The following is an 18,363-nucleotide window of genomic DNA, read 5'->3' as shown; positions in this document are numbered from 1 at the left end:
TTTGGTGAGGAAGGGGGTTGGGGGAGCAGTGCAGTAGGTGCTGATTGGGGTCGTCATTTCCCCCATGGCACCAGGCTTCCTGTGAACCTATATTTTTTCTTTTGCCAGCATCACTGAGTCTGTCTGACATTTCAGGTTTTGGTTTAGGGAAAAGTTAAAAGAATTCACGATCCCAGCTGTCACTTGGTGACCCTTTTGCCAGTAGCATATGGCACACTCTCATTTCACTGTCCTAAAGAAAGGGGTTACCCACCCCTTGTTACTTTCTGCCTGCTTACTCTGCTTTATTTTTCTTCATTACTCCTATCACCCACTGCCTTAACAACACACTGTTATTTGTCTGTTTTATACCTCCTTGCTAGAACAGAAGGTCCACGAGAGCAGGAACTTTGCCACTTTTGTTCACTGCTGAATCTCCAATGTCTGGAACAGCACCTGCACATAATAGGCATTCAGTAAATATTTGCTGTGGCTGATGGCAGCCTGGCAGAGTTAAGGCTGCAGTTGTTTGTGGAATGAACAGGGGGTGAAGATTTTATTCACTATTTACCTTCCTAGGGAATCACACAATAGTCAAGCTTTACACTATGCAGTACTTAGGTCTTCCAAGGCATGACTTGACTTGTGGAGTACGTGAATTTTTGTCATAGAACACAGGTTTTTTGGGGGAGGGAGATCAAATTATTGACATATAATTGACATACAGTTAAATTTAGCCTTTTTGCATGTACAGTTAGATGAGTTTTGATAAATGTATATAGTATATGTATAACCACTACCACAGTCATGGTGTAGAATATTTCCATCACTCAATGTTCTTTGCAGTCTGTCCTCTCCCCCACCCCCTGGCAACCACTGATATGATTTCTGTCCCCATTGTTTCACCTTTCCAGAATGTCATACAAATAGACTCATACGGTATGTAGTCTGGCTTTTTTCTCTTAGCATAAGGCTTTTGAGATCCACCCATGCTGTTGCGTGTATTAGTAGTGCAGTCCTTTTTATTATTGCTGAGTAGTACTCCATTTTAATTTAGTCACTAACTGATGTACATTTGGATTGTTTCCAGTTTTGGCTATTCTATATAAGACTTCTATAGATGTTCACATACAGGTTTCTGTGTGAACATATGCTCTCATTTCTTTTGGGTAAATACCTGGGATGGGATGGCTGGGGTATAAGTCTGTGCGTAACTTTACAAGAAACTGCCAGAGTATTTTACAAAGTGCCTGTTCCGTTTTTCATTTCCACAAGCAATGTATGAGAGCGCCAGTTGCTCCACATACTAACACTTCCCAATTTTAAAAATTGCAGTAGTTCTAGTGGGTATGCAGTGGTATCTCATTGTGGTTTTAGTTTGCATTTCTCTGCAACTAATGATCTTTGCTTATTTGAGAAGGTCATGATGGTTCAGCAGGCTGTGGTATTCTCTAGGTATTAATAATTTTGGAATATCAGTGGCACTTGAAGTGAAATTTTTTTTTAAAAAATTGGCCAAAGATTTGAACAGTCGCTTCCGCAAGGTCATACTGTACAAAAAAGGTTAGAGTATGGAACTATGTTAAATTTTGGCAAAGCGTGATCCACCTGGGTGACTGATGCAAAGACCTAGAGAGGGAGCGCCTAGGACTTGGCATGAAGGTGGGGAGAAAGCAGATTTCATGGTTCCTCTGGCCTTGGGAGGGCCTTAGCTAAACCTGTTTGTGGGAAGCCTAGCTAGATTCAATTACACTTTCCCAGATGTCCCAGGAGTCACCTGGGAAGCTCAGCAGTCCTTGTGGCCGTCACAAGTGTGTGGTGAACATAGAGCCCCCTCCCTGGGGACAATTTGCCTGAATCAGTTAATCAAGCTTGAGAAACCGGTTATCACGGGCCCAGGAATGCCACCACCCTTCCATCCTGAATCCCTATTTCTCATGCCCATCTTGTAGTTAATTAATTGAGCAAATATTCCCTGAGGGCTTACTCTATGCCTGATACTGTTTTGCATGCTGGGGAAAACTGCTATGAAGAAAGAGGTCCCGTGGACTCAGAAGGTGGCAGAAACGATGCAAGCGAAAACAGAGGCTGCCCTGGGTGCACCTAGGAGGGGCTCCTAACCGAGTGTGGTCAGGACAGGATCCTAAAGTTGAAGAAGAGCTGGCGAGGCTGACAGTGTTGGAAGCAGTAGTTTCAGGACCGGGAGCGCACGGGAGTCCCTGTGGTAGGAGAGAGGGCAGTCCATTTGGAGCCATGGGTAATTTTGCGGGGCCTGGTTTAGGAGGTGGGGAGTGGTGAGAGAGGAGGCTGGAGTCATCGGGGAGACCAGCTAAACCAAGGTGAGGACTGGACTTTATCCTCAGGGCGGTGGGGTGCTGGCAGAGGTTTTAAGTGGGCGAGTGGCATACCTGGAACTTGGGTTTAGTGGAATAACTTTGGTTGCTCTGTGATAAATGGATGGAGGGGGCAAGACCGGAGGCAGGGAACCCAGGGAAGTGGCTGTTTTGGTCACGCAGGAGCCAGAACAGGGTGGCCTATTGACTGGCCGTGATTGTGAAGTAGGACCCTTTCCAGCCAGTAACTGGAAATGTGCATAAGGGCAGAAGCGAGTGTGCTACTAGCTTTGAAACATTGAGAAATCTAGTCCATAGTACGGCCTTCTTTTTGGTTTTGGTTTGTTTGTTTGCTTCCTTGGATGTAGAAATGTCCCTTTGGATTCAGTTACCTGAGCAGAGGAATTCAGGCATTGCCAAACCCTCCTCTTTGGGCAAAATTGCTCCCAGCTGTGGTCACCGTGTTCCGAGGTGGGAGGAGGGGATTATGCGGGAGGCCGAGGTCTGTGTCACGGTGGGTAGGGGAAGTCGGGCAAGAAGCCTGCCTGTTGGTACCCAGCGAAGCCAGAGCAAGACCTTCCACTGCTGCTCCAGGCTACTTCTCGCTGACTTCTCTGCGTGTCTCCTGGAGGGTCTCTGAGGCCAGAATCCATGTCTGGAGACCCAGAAACTCTGCTTTAGGAAAATACTCTCCAAAAAGCCTCCTCCTAGCTGTTCTCTTCTCGTGAACATTCTATAGAGGCATGTCTTCTTTTCCTCTGAGATTCTCCACTCAGATTTAGGGGATTCTGTGTCCTGGTTTGGGCCTGGGGGTCTCTGACACCAGGCCATTCTGATTTCATCCTTCCTACTTTGCCGGAAACCCACATTGGATTTGCTAGAAATAATGGAGTAGAAAAGATTGTTTAGACAGGATATAACCATTTCTCTATTAGAGGGTACTGATAGACCAGAGAAAGAAAAGTGGGGAGAAGGGAACTCATTTCTTTGACACTTACAGTGTGCCATGTACTTTGTTGGGTACTTACTTATATCACCTCATTGAATCCATTGAATATCATGCAAGGTAGGTATTGTCACCCTCATTTTATAATGAGGAAATTGATGCTCAGAGAGCATAAAGATTTGGCCAAGGGCACATAGTTGGGAAGCTGGGCCTAATTCCTGTCTAGGCTCTCTTTCTGCTAAGTTAATTTTCCTTTTTAAAAAAATTTTATTTATTTATTTATTTTTGGCTGTGTTGGGTCTTTGTTTCTGTGCGAGGGCTTTCTCTAGTCACGGCAAGCAGGGGCCACTCTTCATCACGGTGCGCGGGCCTCTCACTCTCGCGGCCTCTCTTGTTGCAGAGCACAGGCTCCAGACGCGCAGGCTCAGTAGTTGTGGCTCACGGCCCTAGTTGCTCCGCGGCATGTGGGATCTTCCCAGACCAGGGCTCGAACCCGTGTCCCCTGCGTTGACTGGCAGATTCTCAACCACTGCGCCACCAGGGAAGCCCCCAGTTTTCCTTTTTTAATTACAAACTTGTGTTCCAACCTCCTCATTGTTACCTTGGGGATCTGAAAAGATTCTTGTAGCTTCTAAATTAACTAAGTGATTCCTGGAGAGCAGCTTTCGCATGAGAAAAATCTAGCTAATTATTTATTTCTGTGTTTCTGGAATGCAAGCCCTGTCCTAGGCCACTTTCAAAATAATTTGGGATTGCAAGCACGCAGCTCACAATCAAATTCTGGCTCTCAGCGCTTGGAGGCCAGTTGCCATCTTTAAACAACAAATTGCGGATGGACACAGTGCTGATTTAACTCTTCTTTTTGGAGTGAGAATTTTTTTCGGGGGGGGCGGCATCTGTGTCCAACTAGAGGTTTGCTGAGCAAACGATAAAGAAAAGAAATAGGGGGACTTCTCTGGTGGCGCAGTGGTTAAGACTCCACGCTCCCAATGCAGGGGGCCCAGGTTTAATCCCTGGTCAGGGAACTAGATCCCACAGGCATGCCACAACTAAGAGTTCACATGCCACAACTAGGGAGCCGGTGAGTCGCAACTAAGGAGCCTCCAAGCCGCAATGAAGGAGCCCGCCTGCTGCAACTAAGGAGCCCACGTGCCAAAACTAAGGAGCCCAAGAGCCACAACTAAGGAGCCCAGCTGCTGCAACTAAGACCCAGTGCAACCGAATAAATAAATACATCAATAAATAAAAAGAAAAAAGAAATAGGTCCCAAGACTTGACTATTTCAGAGGAATCCCTGATTTGTTGGCTTGTCAATGAATGAATTAAAATACATAATAGTAGAGTCAGTCCTTCTTCTCAGACACTGCAGACTCCTTCCATTCCCTCTTCTTTTTTAGAAGTTTTTAATCCAGGTCCTTGTGGGGTGGGGACCAAGACGGTAAAATCCTGCTATAGATCAACCTTTGCATTGAGGTCTGTTTGGACCCACAGATATTTAGTCCAGTACTTGGTTTTGTATGCACAAGTGCTCACTACATTCTTAGCTGTTTTTGCTGTTTGTTCCTTGGGCCTAATATCCCACCTCTACTCCACCACAGGCCACAATGATTAAATGAGCCATTTTAGAGGTAAAGCTGGTTTCTGATTTCTGCTAAGGGTTCATGACTGTGAAGTGGAATCAGGGTGTAGCTTTGACCTGTGTATCCCTCCCTGCTTCCAGTTTTCATTTTTCACCCTTTCCCCAACTTTAATTTTAGTATGACTACCTGGGATTATTCCAGTATTAAATGAATACCATTGTTGAGGGGGCAGCAGGGACACACAGAAGGTTGTATCCCCTGTTTATGAGAACCCCCGCCCCCAGCATGGCAAAACAGTCCTCCAAGGAGGCACCTGTGACACCTGACAAGGAGTAGGCGGGCCTTGTGTGCAGGTGCAGGTGTAGCAAGACCAGAAATGTGCATATGTCTGGACAATGAGAGCTTGTCAGTTTCACAGGTGATGCTCTCCGTCTGCCTTAGCTGCCTTGTTTTTCTCAATGGGATATTGTTTCCTTTCCACACACACACAGCACTGGGGTTGTCCTCATCACCTGGGAGCCAGGTGTCCTTGGCATTTCCTTGGTGTTTACTCACACCATCTAAGATACCATCACATCTAAGACACGCTGTGACTTTCCAGATTAGGAAACTGCTTTATCGATGGTGCCATTTATCACCAGAAGGACTCAACTTTGGAGCCAGATGAAAACGTAGCTTGCAGCAAATTTCAGGGACTAGCATAAGTCACTCCAGGTTCAAGGCAAAATTTATAAATGCTACTGACATTTTCTGAGAGGGGAGGCATTTTCTTAGCGAAGGGAGGCAGGTCTCTAGGATTCCAATATGCCCTTTGCAATCTCAGGGTTTTGGCCACCTAAGGTTGCTCACGTAGGTCTGCCTTCATAAGTGCATTTTTCATTCCCAAATGATCACACCAGTGGAGCTCAATTGATTGGGATAATAATGACTCACTCCCAGGCTACTGCCAGAAAACCTCCAGAATCCCTGTTTACCAGAGACCCCAAGGCTAGAAGTTGGGGACTCATGACTTAATGGAGAAGTAGTCATGAGGCAAAGCTGGGTTTGAGGGCTCAGGTGAGAGGGCTGGTGCAACAGCCCTCACTGGCGTATAGCTTTGCAGCAAAAACTGACGGCGCTCTCCCCTCTTGCTTTATCTTTCAGTTAATGACCAGCCACAGCGTCCCCCCTGTGAGCTCCGGCCACTTCCTCCACGGGCTCCCGAGCCACACGCAGGCTGCTGTGGTGTCGGCTGAGGTAACATGGCTTGTTGGCCTCAGCTGAGGTTGCTGCTGTGGAAGAACCTCACTTTCAGAAGAAGACAAACAGTAAGCCTGGGTTTCTCTGGGGGTTCTCCCATGCTTTTCTTCCTGACTTTGAGTTGGGAGGAGAGGAGGGGGGAAAGGGAGTCTTCTTGGTTTTCTCAAAATGATTGAATGAATCTGGCCCTGGTGGACACGGGACTGTGTGTAGGGTCCTGATCGAGCCCCGTCACTTATCACAGGGGGCAGATTGGCAACCAGGCAGAAATGATAGCTTTGGTTTGTGCTAGTACCCAGGCCTGAGTTCTGACCTCTGGAATCTCGCACAGAATTGCCCCTTTGCCATCTTCCGCTTAACTTTTGCTGCAGCCCTGGGGGCCACCTGGCTCTCCAAGAGCATCTAATGGTTTCTGGGCAGTGGAAATGAAGTGAGTTCGTGGCCCAGCTCTTAGAGATCAGAGGCTGGATCTGTTAGTGTCAGCGTGGACTCTTTCCTGTCAGCTTTGACTGCAAGCCTGGATGAATATAAAACTGAGATTTGTTTTATTTCTGTGGAGTGTTCTAAGCCATTCACTTCTGGATGGGACAATGACCCTTTCAGTAATCCCAAGAAGGCCATCTTTAACTCACAGGTGAATGGTATTTTTCCATGAGAAGATAAAGGCTATGAGGCCCAGTGATCTCTCTGAAGCTCCGACATCAGCTCTTGGCTTCTCCCTCTCTGAACACTCCTAGAGATCCCGTCCAGTCTCCTGGGTTTAGCCTCACCTCTCTGTAGTAGGCTTCTAAATGTCTGTTTCCTGCCCTGCCTTTTTTCCTGAATTCTAAACCTACATCCCCATTTGGCTGTCCTCATGAAGCTTAACACGTCTGCAACCGAAATGCTCATCTTTCTTAGACTCAAAGAGCTATAAGGGATCTTGGATATAACTTAATTCAGTGTTTCTGAAACTAGACTAATGCTTGGCCGGCCCTTCTTTAAAAGAACAAAAATGTCAAGGTCCTCCTCTATTCACTAAATTTATTCTTTTATTATAATGTTACTTAAATATGAACATATATGAAACTAGATATAAACCCCTTATTCTTACAGGCCATATGACCCACACAAACTTACAAATTAAATGCAAACAAAATTGCAAAACCAGTACTGTTAATGTAGTAAGGCAGCTGACACTGTTTAGCTGAAGCCATATTATAGGTAACAATGTGACTATGGTAGTGAATGCTTATTCGTTTGAGTTTGGACAGTCTATATTACTATGTGCTAATGATTCAATTTTCCAATCGTTTTTTCCGGTGACCTTCATTTGATATCATTTGGCTTTCATTTGGTCCAATCTCATCATTCACAAGTTGCGTCTGCCTCTGTGCCTTTCTCATTGGTCTGCTACAATTATATTGGTGCTAAGACAATCACAAACACAAATATAAACTTAGGCTTGAAATCTTGTTCCAGAACTTGGTTATAAAGTAGGCATTCAGAAAAATCCAGATATGTTTATTCACATTTGCTTAGATGACCATTGAAATGAAAACACAAAATTTTAAAATCCTGACATAGAACTCATATATAATCCCTCATGGATATGTGTGTATATGTGTGACTCTAGAGTTGGTTCTCTAAACCACTATGTCAGATTGCTCTTCAGTGGTATTATTATTTTTTCTATCTTCAGTCTTGCAGTTTCTAACCCCTTCCTTGCCTTTGCCCCTGCCTCCCATGGCTCTGCCCAGGTCCTGATGTTCCAAAGACCTATACGTTCACCTCCTAATCTCATTTCTTAGCTACTGTGTGGTCCAGGTCCCCTGCCTCTTCATGGTGGCAGCAGCCCACGTGATGGGCAACTGTCTCTGCTGTGCTGTGTCCATTAGCCGGTGAGTAGTGCAAAGAACTATATCATCTTAGTGATGCAAGGTCTCAAGGGCAGTCCAACCCAAACCTGTCATTTTACAGATAAGAACACTGAGGCACAAAGCAGGGAAGGGATTTCTCCAAGGTCAACCAAGGAATCAGCAGCACAGGATTCTGGAACAGGATTTGGGATTGGGCCATCCAGGCTGGGCCAGTCTCTACTAGTCTTGCTGCTTCTTGCTCAATATTGCTTATCAGTTTAAAAAGCATTACAAGTAGAGAGATAGGCGGGCTTAGTCAAAGGCAGTTTTTGGCCTTGTGGCAGAGTTCTTGTTGAAAGAGTAAGAAGGAGACAGCATCCTGACACAAAAGGGCTTTTCTAGGTGTTACACCTACTGCCTGCTAGCTTGTCCTCCCTTCCTGATTTCTACAGGAAATGTATTTTGCCAAACCGGAAACAAAGGGTGGTTTATTTCAGGTTGCACATGCTTAGGTTGTCAGAGCTGGAAAGATCTGACCTGCTTCTTGTACAGCTGATGGGATTGGGGTTTGGCGTAGGGGACAGGGGTCCAGAGTGGATGGGTCATGGAAGTAGCACCAGAACCAATTTCCTGGTGGCCCTACAGGCACAGGCCCTTTTTTAGCAGGCTTTGCCTTATCTGCATGAAAGATTTAATGCCCATGGATCTCAAGTGCTGGCTGTAGCTACTTCCCAATCCACCTGGCTTGGATCTCTAGATATATTGTTTTATAGACAATGGAACCTGTTTAGGGTTTTGGTACCACTTTGTTAGCTCACATAGTCAGAACGAGCTCTGCCCCGTAGGCAGGGGAAGAAGTTAGCAGCTCCAAATAGTTCTTGCCCACAGTGTATGGAAGACCATTGCTTGATTTCGTCCTTCTGAGATCCTGGATGTACACACTTGGCCCTAGAGCCTGGCACCGGGGATATGCTTAATAAGTATTTGCTGAACGGGGGGGTAAATGCGTTAAATGGGCCATTAGTTTACAGGTCTCAAGGAGGCTCCCCTGCTATAGGGGCCTTGTGTGCAGGCAGATGGGAAGAAAGATGTAAAAGCTGGGTGCTGAACAGTAAACCCCGAGCAACCTTCCTGAAAGGTGGCCATTTGCCCTTTCACTCTGTGTCCTTGTTTGCTAATGAATCCTGGGGACCTCTCTCTTGTGCTCCCATTATGCAGACTCATGGGGACCATCAGCCAGGGGTAGATTTCCGCTGTTCCTGTTGGGCAAAGAATACACTGAAATTGAGTTGCATAAGTTGGGTGCAAAGCTCAGTTTGGGTCCAAAGTAACAGTTAACTTGTGTGGGTGGCAGTCACTGAGCACAAACAGGGCTTGGGACAGGAAGGGCGAGGGGCTTCAGAGTTCTCCGGACCTCATCTGGTTTTAGGCTGAGCCAGAGGCCAAGGTCCCCATGGAACAGATGGGACAGAGTACGGCCATATGGCCTCTCTTTTTTCTTTGCCATTGATTTTCTCATTTAGATCTGTCTAGCTGTGTCTGGGAAAATAGATAATTCTAATTTCTGCATATATCAATATTAGAGTATCAATATTTGGGGATTGTTTAATGACAAGGAATAAGCTATCAAATAAATAAAAATTAAGACTCCTCATTTAAGAGCCACTAGAGAATTTTATAGCATAGACGCAAAATTTCTGCACCTCCACCCGGCTTCCAATTTCACCTGATACATTTCTTTCCTGTCCTTAGTCCTGGCCTGGCACTGCTGGTTCAAATCCAGATAAGAATTCTAATTATTATCTAATTCTCATTCAGTCCTAATTCCAGCTTGGCCACTATATGTCTCAATGGCTCAGGGAGACTCATTTTTCCTGAGTTTTAGTTTCCACTTCTTCGGAATGAGGAAAGTTAGAACAAATAGCCATTTGTTGTTTCCTTTGGATAGAGATTTGCTGAACATCTACTGCACGTAAGATAGTGTGCTGGGTATACAGGCAGGATCCCTGCCCTCATAGAGCTTACAGTTCAGTGAGGGAAGCAGATATGAAGCACATTATCACATAAGTAGAAATCTCATAACAAACTGTGATAAGTGCTATGAAGGAAAAAAACCAAACTGTCCTACTATGTTAGGTACTACCAGGCTGTGGATAGGCAGTTAATTTAGAATAGAAGGTCATGACATTTAAGCTGAGAGTCTTGAAGTTCGAGCAGCGGTTAGCCAGGGGAAGATCGGGAGCTCAGCCGTCAGGCCACTGGATTCCGGGCAGAGAGACAGAGGGTGTGAAGGCCACGGGCCTAACGCATGTTCTGGAGTCAAAGAACAGGAAAGCCAGTGGCACTGAAGGGAGACTGGCTGGGGGTGAGTTGGGAGTCAGCAGGGGCAGATCATGCAGCCATGGAGCTGAGCAAGGGCAGCTGAATTTTATTTTATGTGCAGAAGGAGTCTCTGAGGTAGATAGGTCATGATGACGAGGGTCAGATGATGTGGTCCTTGGCACTGAGGGGACTTGAAGGACGATAGCCCAAGGAGACAATTATAATCATTACATACATACATACATACCATTTTGTGCTCTGTTTTCCTCTTTCATTTAACATCATTTGGCATATATGCTGCCGTGTTTCCAAATAATTTACATATTTATAATAATGATTCTTGATGTGTAGGCTGTGTTTTGTACTTTTGAAAGTACTTTTGTATCCATTATCTTCTTGATTTTCACAGCAATTCTGAGAGGTATGCATTACAATTTTTGTTCCACAGGTGAAGAAAGTGTTATAAGTTAGTAAATTAGTAAGAGGAGGGGCTGGATCTTTTGGGCCCAAATCTGCCATGGGATAATGCCACTGACATTCCTGGTAGCATTACAGTAATCCATCAATGCAGTTTTCATTTTGTAAGTTCATACCCTATTGCCAACATTCAGATGTTTCCTGTGTTTGCTGTTATACATAAACTACTATACTACATATAGCCTTTTCTTATTTTTATATTATTTCCTTAGGCCAAAATCTCAGAAATACGATTCCTAGATCCAAGGAAATGGCCCTTGACATATAACGATCAGATGTCCTTCCAAAGGATCAAACCAATTTAAAAATCCACCATCACCGCATGAGGCTTTACAGTTCTGGGAGGGCAGGCGTGGTTTTCAGATTTCTTTTTCCCTCTAGCATTTCTCTGATTTGATCTTTAAGATTTCACTTTAATTTGTCCAGACTTAATTGAGGTATATATCGATAAGTATTTTTCATCGTGATGCTGATATAGCCTAGAGTGTGCTATTGCTTTGATGAACATCCTGTTAACTGGGAAAATTCATTGTCTCACATTTTACTTTTTTAACCTCTCAGAATAGTCTTTCATATTTTCAGCTGTTTCTTTTCCCCATTGAATCGTATTACCTTATCAAATTCTAAAAGTAGCCTAGCACTATTTTAATGTCGCAGGGACACTGGGTAATGTCTAGAGACATTGTTTGGCGGTTACAGCCCTGGCCAGGGGTGGTTGGTACTGTTGGTTCTGGCGGGCGGAGACCAGGGATGGGGGAAACATTCTTCCATTCACAGGAGGGCTCGTTACAATGCTTATCTGGCTGCAAATGTCAATAGTGCTGTTAAGAGAAACTCTGCTCTAGAAACGCTCGCTCATATTATCCCCATGTTGTTGCTGAGGAATAACGAGGTGGAAAGTCCCCAGAGCAGCTCAGTGTAGCAATTTACTGAAACATCAGAATTTTTATTTTAATACCCAACCTAAAAGAAGGCTTCTGAGTTTCTAACTTTGGTAAGAAGCATCTTTTGAACACGGTGTTCCTCTCCATCTCCTCTGCCTCGTGGTGGGGGCAGGTGTGAAGGGAGGTGGGTAGGTATCATCAGACTAAGATTTAGAAAAGTTTTCTAGTTTTCTATAGGAGTGTGTAGCAGTAAAGCATCAGTCTTATTTCCAAGCTGTTGGGTTGGCCAAAAAGTTCGTTTGGGTTTTCCATCTGGTATGGAAGACCCAAACGAACTTTTTGGCCAACCCAAGTATTTATGAGGGCCTATTCTAAAGGAAAAGTGCTAAAGTGCTTAGAGATGGGGGAGAAATCTGATTTTGACAATGAGTGGAGCCAGAATGGCATTCCTGGCAGAAGTCAAATTCGGTTTCTAGAGGGAGGCTATTAGGAAAAGAAGTACCTAGAACAGCCCCCTGAGTTTGGAAGGCAAATTCTATGTTCAATGACAGAAATAATTTTAGAGGTTCAGAGTAAAAGTGCATGGAGAGAATTTTATGTCACGAGTTCTCTGGTTTGAGTGCTGGCTCTTGGAGACGGTCTCTTCATTCATTCATACATGTTAGTATCTCAGCTCAGCACGGCTTATAAAGATCAAGATCTAGATACTCTGGTAATGGGGCAGGGGAGGCTGGGGTGCATAGTGGCTAAGAACACACCCTTGAGTTGGACTGGCTTTGAATTCTGGCTCTGCCATTTACCAGGCTTGTATCTTTGGGCAATTTATTTACCCTTTCAGCCTCAGTTCCCTCATCTGTGAACTGGGTATTATAATAGTGCTAATGGGGTTATCTGAAGATTAAATGAGTTCATCTATGTTAAGCACTTAGAACGCTGATACATGGTAAGACCTATTTAAGTGTTAGCTGTCATTATTGTCGTCAGTCTTGTCCTTACCTCTTTCCCTAATCTGCTTACACCCACTGGCTTCAGCTGCTGAAAATGAGTTGCAAGATTTTCTTCGTGCTCTTTGCTATTAGTGCCATGGGAAAGATCCATTCATTTTTTTTTTTTTCAATCATTCAACATATTTTAAGCATCTGCTCTCCTATTGGATCCTAGATGTGGGGCTACAGAGATGTCCAGGAACATAAACTTTGATTCACTGGGTCAGATCAGTGCCCAGGAGGGCTGGTGAGTGCCAGACTCCTCTTAAGTGGCCATCTGGTAAGGTATATATCTCAAACATGGCTCTGTGAGAGGCAGGATGATGGGTGCAAAAGCACGTCGGGGTCAGTAGATCTGGGTTCAAACTCTGGTGCACTCTCTTACCAGGCTATGGCTCATAAACTGCCCCAATCTTACTTTCTTCACTATCTAATGATACCAGCTACTTCACAAAGTTCTTGTGAAAATTAAATATTAGAGATGAGGTATATAAATCCCTGGTACACAGTAGGTGATCAGGATTGGCTGTAACTATCATAAACCTATAGGCCATGAGCTCATTTTACCTCTGTGGAACTTGTTGGTATTTTTTGACTGTGCCACCTAGAGGGGTCATTTCTTACCTGGGCCACACGAGTTGGGCAAAACTAGCTGCTAATCTCAACTCTGCCACTGACTTTCTCTGTGACTTACCCTTCCTTGAGCTTTAGCCTTGCCACATATAAAATACAGACAATAATGGTTCCTGCATCTCAGGGTTGTTTGCAGGCTTAAATGAAATAATCCATGTATAATGTGCCTGCTACACACTTGACTCTAAAAAAGTAAATGGTAGCTATTATTTATCACAAAAGTACACATAGTAGCTTCAGAGCTTCAAGGCTGATGACTATCTTACTCATACTCTTCATTTAATTTTGGTTTTGTTGCTTTTTTTTTTTTAACTTCATTATTCTTTTCTGAATGTATTCACAGTTAAACCGTTTTTTGGAAGTTTTACTCCCATCTGTTAATATTTGTGAGTGATTTTATTTAGCTGTAAGCTTGGAATGCATACAATTTTGTGTTCCACTTAATATTATATGGTTAATAGTGTCTGTGTTTCATAAACCTTGTTGTAGTGACTGCATAATGTATTGTTGAGTAGATGTGCCATATTTAATCATTTCTCTATTGCTGTGCAATTAAGTTGTTTCCAATACTTTGCCATTATAGTGTTTGAAAGAATGAGTAACTTAGTGTATATAGCTTTTTGATATTTTAAACTTAGTTCTGTGGGATGAATTTCTAGGAATACTGTTTGGTCAAGGGGAATAAACATATCTTTTGAATACATATAGCCAAGTTGCTTTCCCAAAGGGCTCAACTGACTTACATTTCCATCTTTATTATTTTGTAAACTTCAGTTCATTCTCTCACTCAACACACATTTTTCAAGCCCTTATCATGCGGCAGGCTCAGTGAGAAGAAAGGGACACTAGAGGAGGAGCCCCTGCTATGCCCAGTGCTGGTAGAGGCTCAGGGTACTTGGGGAGCCCAAGGAGGGACTTGCAGCTCAGCTGGTAGAGGAGGCTGAATGTCATTTGAAAGCTTGGAGATTTCACTGTGTGTTGCCTCTTTGGGATTATTTACAGAAATATTTAGCAAGACCAGCCCCATCTTTGGTCTTGGAGACCCCACTGACAGCATACTTTCTTCCAAAGAAGGACCCATTTGTCTTTTTTTTTTTTTCCTGGTGTGCTATCTAGAGCAAACTATTCTTCATAGTTATATGGTGACAGTGGGGTTTTTTGTTTTTTTTGTTCTACTAGAGAAGTAATACATGCTCATTATGGAAAATTTAGAAAACACAGGAAGGTGTTTAAAAAAATCACCCATGTTCTTATCATCTTAGGACATCCACTGTCCTCATCCATGTATTTCCTTCTAAAAAGAAGATTTTAAAAAGAGTTTAATGTGGAACCATATCAAAGGTCTTTGGAATGTAAAATACCAGAAATCCAACGGCAAATAATAAAAGCTAAAACCAATCTGAAGCAGAAAGGTTAAATTAATTATGATCTATTCACAGCGTGGAGTATCAAGTGGCCATTAAAATCCATATTTTAAGAGAGTATTTTATGTCATGGAAAACACTCCCAGTATGATGTTCAATGAAAAAGCAAAATACAAAATTATATGTGCTGTATAATCTTAATTTTGTAGAGAAAAATCATGATTTATGTATGAATAGAAAAAAAGACAAAAAAATATTAATGGAGAACCATTGTTAGCTTAATTTACTAGAGATTATCTCCAGGAAGTAGAATTAATGGTGATTTATATTTATTTTTTTCTACTTTTCTGTATTTTTTTTTTTTAAATTTCAAAATTTCCACAATAAAAATATATGGACTTGGGGATCAAAAAAAATTCTGTTTAAATAAAAGGAGGGATTTCATATCAGTGTTCTCTTGGCTCTGAAGCCACAGTTGTAGTTACTCTCAAACACAAGGGCCCGTGACTATTCTGGGCTCTTTGGTGTTCATCCTAATTAGAACATCTGAGTCCAGAACTGAAAGGAATGAAAGAGGTGAGGCTTCAGGCTGTGGAACTAGTTGTCCAAACACCACAGGTTTAGTTAGATTATGTCTCATGATTTCCATCCTGTCCCTGTGCTTATTTATCCCCTGGTAGCTCACTGAGGCAGGTTTTTCCTTTAGAGAAACCCCATTGCTTTAACTGGGGGATCACAGTTACATATGTTTAATGATCTTCTAACCCACTGGAGAAGGTGGTGACCAGATCTCGATGGATGGGGAAGGACTTTGCACTCTTCCCAGATCTTTCCAGTCCTGGGGGCACTCAGGTCACTATGGAACTGCATGTGAATTTCCATTGTCCTTTGGAGCCCTATTCTCAGCCCTGCAGGGGGCAACTTTGTGTGTTCCTTTAGAGCCAAGGTGGTGTGTATTTAGCACAGCAGGTTGCCCTGGCCCTCTTCTTTTAACAAATGGTCATAACATACCTGACACTATGCTAAGGCTGGAGATGCAAAGATGACTTGATCCAGTGCTTGCCTTCAGGGTACTCATATTGCAGTGAGGAAGCCAGTGATAAAAACATGATTTCAGGGGCTCAGGGAAACTGTTATGGGAGGAGGATGCATGGGTTACTCTGGGAGCACAGCAGAAGGGCTTCCAGCTCAGCCTGAGATTTTAGTAAAGGAAATTTTGCCTGGTTGAATCTTGAAGGATGAGTGGAAGTGAGCCAGATGAAGCAGGATGGGAAGCATCTTCCCTTTTGTAGGGAAAACACAGAGGTATGGAATAGTAAGTTATAAGGTGAGAACTGCAAACAATTCAGTATTATCAAAGCTTAGAGAGTGGTAAGAGACGCTGGAGAAGTTGATCAATTGTTTATTTATTTATTTATTTATTTATTTATTTATTTATTTATTTTTATGGCTGCGTTGGGTCTTTGTTGCTGTGCGCGGGCTTTCTCTAGTTGTGGCGAGCGGGGGCAGCTGTTCGTTGCAGTGCGCGGGCTTCTCATTGCGGTGGCTTCTCTTGTTGTGGAGCACAGGCTCTAGGTGTGCGGGCTTCAGTAGTTGTGGCACGTGGGCTTCAGTAGTTGTGGCTCATGGGCTCTAGAGCACAGGCTCAGTAGTTGTGGTGCATGGGCTTAGTTGCTCTGTGGCATGTGGGATCTCCCCGGACCAGGGCTCGAACCCATGCCCCCTGCATTGGCAGGTGGATTCTTAACCACTGTGCCACCAGGGAAGCCCTGATCGATTGTTTAATTAACTTTTTTGTGGATTTCCCAAAGCTCAATAGCATTAGGCATCTACGTTTTTCTGTTTGTTTAATTCACAGTGCTCTGTCTTATTTCCCATCAGTGTCAGCTGCTGCTGGAAGTGGCCTGGCCTCTATTTATCTTCCTGATCCTGATCTCCGTGCGGCTGAGCTACCCACCCTATGAACAACATGAATGTGAGTATATGAGCATCCCGCCTGAGACTTACTGCTGGCAAGCGAAATCCAGGCAATGGGCATGGGCTAAATGTGACCTCTCCCAAGATGCTATCTTTAGGAAACAGTGCAAATGGTTCGGAACAGAAAAGCTAGGCTTTCAATTGTTTGATAAGGCATGAGCTCAGGAAACCATTTTCAGTCCTAGTAGATGGTGATAATAGTAATTATAATAATAGCCAACATCTGTTTCATGCATTTTCAATCATGAAAGTAAAATAACCTTACTGATAGCTCAGAAAGGGGTAATTAAAAAAGCCCCCTAAGGCAATACCTTAATACCACTATCATCTGGTCCCTGCCGGGCTTTTTCGTATGCATTATGTCTTTACCACACAGTTGCAAATCATGGAACATATAATTTTAAGCAGCATTTGTGGAGAACATCTCGGATTGACTAATATTATTTCATTTGATTCTCATAACAACCTTGTATAATGGACTTTATAATTGCTATCATTTGCTTTAATTTCTTTTTTTTTTTTTTTTTATAAATTACTCCTTTGAGCTGCATGGCAATGACTTTATTTATTTTTTTAATTTTATTTTTATTTATTTATTTATGGCTGTGTTGGGTCTTCGTTTCTGTGTGAGGGCTTTCTCTAGTTGCGGCAAGTGGGGGCCACTCTTCATCACGGTGCGCGGGCCTCTCACCATCGCGGCCTCTCTTGTTGCGGAGCACAGGCTCCAGACGCGCAGGCTCAGTAGTTGTGGCTCACGGGCCTAGTTGCTCCGCGGCATGTGGGATCTTCCCAGACCAGGGCTCGAACCCGTGTCCCCTGCATTGGCAGGCAGATTCTCAACCACTGCGCCACCAGGGAAACCCTGCTTTAATTTCTTGATAAGTAAATTGGGGCTCAGAGAAGTGCAGGGAATTGCCCGAGGTCACATATGTATCAAGTGACAGTGATGAAATAAAGCTCAGGTCATCTGACTCCCAATCATGTGTTTGGATGATGGCCTTTTCAGTGAGCATAGATAATACAGTAGTGGCTGAGAACACAAGCTCCAGGTGTCAGGTTACCTAGGTTTGAATCCTGGCTTCAACACAGGTATGTCACCTTGGGCAAGTGGCTTGGCTTCTCTGTACCTGGGTTTCCTCATCTCTATAAAAAGGGAATAATAAGACCTACCCCATATGGCTGTTGTGTTATCCCACAGTCACAGCCCTTCTCTCCTGGCTGGGCTTGCTGGATGGATTAATACAGCAAAAATGTCCCAGTGTAAAAGATCAGCATTTATGGGGGAGGTTTGGCTGGGACCTCTTTTCCGTGGCTCCAGCGACTTTTCCTGTCATTAACCAGCTCCACCCACATCCCACCAGCCCTACAGGTGTGCAGGATACAGTTCTTCAGGGAAGAGGGGGGGCTGGGGTCACCTTTGAATTGTGTTCTTGGTCTGGTCCCGTGTCTCTCAGGGCACGTAGTGGCAGTTATTTACCTGCTAATTTGCCAGTACACATTATACATATTCAAGTTTTAAAAAACCCCACGAAACCTCAAAACGTTCTACCAGATGTGATTTTCTGATTTCACCAAAAAGAAAAAGAGCTTACAATGGAATACACACTCAGTGTGTGGGCCTGGAAGGTAACACTGCTTTCTTGTTTGGAACCTCAAAGATTGATGAACAAGTGTGTATTTGATTTTGTATAAGCATTACCCTAAGCCCCACTGAAGTACACATTTTAGGGAAAACTCAGCTTTTTCATCTGATAAGCTATTCTTTCTCAGGAATTATCACAAGCAGACAAGACGATGTAAGGGAA

The 18,363-nt window shown here is 43.7% G+C and overlaps 1 protein-coding gene across 4 annotated transcripts in view; it reads left to right on the top strand.

Moving 5' to 3' along the window:
- The window catches only part of ABCA1 (ATP binding cassette subfamily A member 1), a 138,089-nt gene that overhangs the window by 15,359 nt on the left and 104,367 nt on the right, over window positions 1–18,363 (top strand). For 3 of the 4 annotated variants that reach the window (XM_059925215.1, XM_059925216.1, XM_059925214.1), the window contains exons 2-3: window positions 5,982–6,145; window positions 16,463–16,556. In XM_059925215.1, coding sequence (XP_059781198.1) covers window positions 6,080–6,145; window positions 16,463–16,556 — 160 coding nt within the window. In that variant the 5' untranslated portion in view covers window positions 5,982–6,079. Of the gene's footprint in view, window positions 1–5,981; window positions 6,146–16,462; window positions 16,557–18,363 lie in introns of those variants that run through there. The other variant, XM_059925219.1, reaches the window with a different exon arrangement.

Source organism: Balaenoptera ricei, chromosome 6, assembly GCF_028023285.1.
Source record: "Balaenoptera ricei isolate mBalRic1 chromosome 6, mBalRic1.hap2, whole genome shotgun sequence".
NCBI lineage: Eukaryota > Metazoa > Chordata > Mammalia > Artiodactyla > Balaenopteridae > Balaenoptera > Balaenoptera ricei.
The sequence above is the reverse complement of the archived record's forward strand: the minus strand, read 5'-3'. Positions and strand labels throughout refer to the sequence as shown.